The sequence below is a fragment of the Trypanosoma grayi genome (assembly GCF_000691245.1).
Source record: "Trypanosoma grayi strain ANR4 Tgr_610_V1, whole genome shotgun sequence".
Classification (NCBI taxonomy): Eukaryota; Euglenozoa; class Kinetoplastea; order Trypanosomatida; family Trypanosomatidae; genus Trypanosoma; species Trypanosoma grayi.
In genome coordinates, this window is record NW_008826229.1 from 4,815 (window position 1) to 6,267 (window position 1,453).

The following is a 1,453-nucleotide window of genomic DNA, read 5'->3' on the forward strand; positions in this document are numbered from 1 at the left end:
TTAGGCGTTCTTCTTCATAAGCAGCGCCGCCGCATCATCATCCACTGCGGCACAGCCATCACCTCCAAGTCGTTGCTTCTGCTGCTGTGCCACAACACCACCGGGGCTCTGCTTCTGCTTCCACCACCACCGCCGCCGCTTCTTCTTCAGCGTCTGCGCATCGACCTTCCCCATCCGAAGCATAAAGAGAAACGCGTCCACAAGCAACATCAGCACAAGGCCGACAGCCCCGCACACAATACACGTGTTCGTTGACGCACCACGCATGTGTGCAATGTAGTACCCCACGACTCCCCCAGAGAGCGCCATGATCTGCATGTCAAACCCAATCGAGGCGTCGCGCAAAAAGTTCGCAAACGACTCCGCCTCCGCGTGCTTGCCCTGCTGCTGTGCGGAAGGCCCAAGCAGTGCGCCAGTGCTGCTGCTGCTACTGCCGGTGCCTGGACGCGCCATGGCATCATAGTAGTGTGACAGCACCGCGTGCTGAATGCCATCAATGCGTTGATTCTTCTCCTTGCGGTGCGGGTTATTGTCTGGCGCCACAGCAGGGTTGATGACGAGAGCGAGTGAACGCGGCCCGCTCCCATTCCCCCCCTCGCTACTGCCGCTGCTGTGGTTGTCACGTCGTGAAGAGCACAGCACAACGACGTCTCGCAGCGTCATGCCTCGGATGCAGCGGCAGAGACTCAGCGGCACCAGCACAGCGCATTCGTGCCGAAACGTCTCATCGCCGCCGCTCTCACTGTCGTCATCGTCACCCCTTTGTTGTTGCTGTTGCTGCTGCTTCTGGTCAACACACAACGACGTGCTAGCTGGCGGCAGGACTTGCCGCATCCGCATCGCCATAGCGCGACGCACCAGCACGACAAGGCGCTTCACCACCCACAGCTCCACCGCCGTGCTTCCATCGCTGAGGCATGACAGCGGACGCTGCTGCTGCGGTGACGGCGCGTCCCTGAGCCGCCGCACCACATCACGCACTGTCAGCTCCATCACCGCGTCGGACAACCGCGTACCAGCACGAAGCACCGCTGCCATTTCACTCACATCGCCGATGCTGCCGTCGCTGATCGCCTTGCCGCTCTTTTCCACTGCCTCTAGCTCCTCCTGCGCCTGTCTGACGTTGCTGCTGCTGCTGCTGCTACTACTGTTGGTGGTGGCGTGTCTTGCCTCCTCCGCGAGCTGGCGCTGCAGCCAGAGCGCGTGCTGCAGATGTGACGGCTGCTGCGTCTCCTGCAGCCGCTGCCAACTGGCGCTGACGAAGTCCCGCACCGCGGCGGCATCGCCACACTTGTCGAGCAGCAGGCACAGCGCAGCGTCCTTCGCGAGCAGGCACACCATATCCCCCCCGCCACTCGAAGGGACACAAAGGCCAAGGGGGTGTCTGTCACTGAGTGAGAGTGAGAGAAGAGAACTGAGTCAACACGAGTAAAGGGAGAGAGAGAGAGAGAGA

General features: G+C 61.5%; 1 protein-coding gene across 1 annotated transcript; it reads right to left on the bottom strand.

The window, feature by feature from the left end:
* DQ04_06101020 (hypothetical protein) lies at positions 1–1,341 on the bottom strand (the record flags this gene model as incomplete). The annotated part of the gene is made up of 1 exon (XM_009314536.1): positions 1–1,341. One exon carries the CDS (start codon positions 1,339–1,341, stop codon positions 1–3), a length of 1,341 nt encoding a protein of 446 aa, XP_009312811.1.
* Between the last annotated feature and the right edge of the window lie 112 nt (positions 1,342–1,453).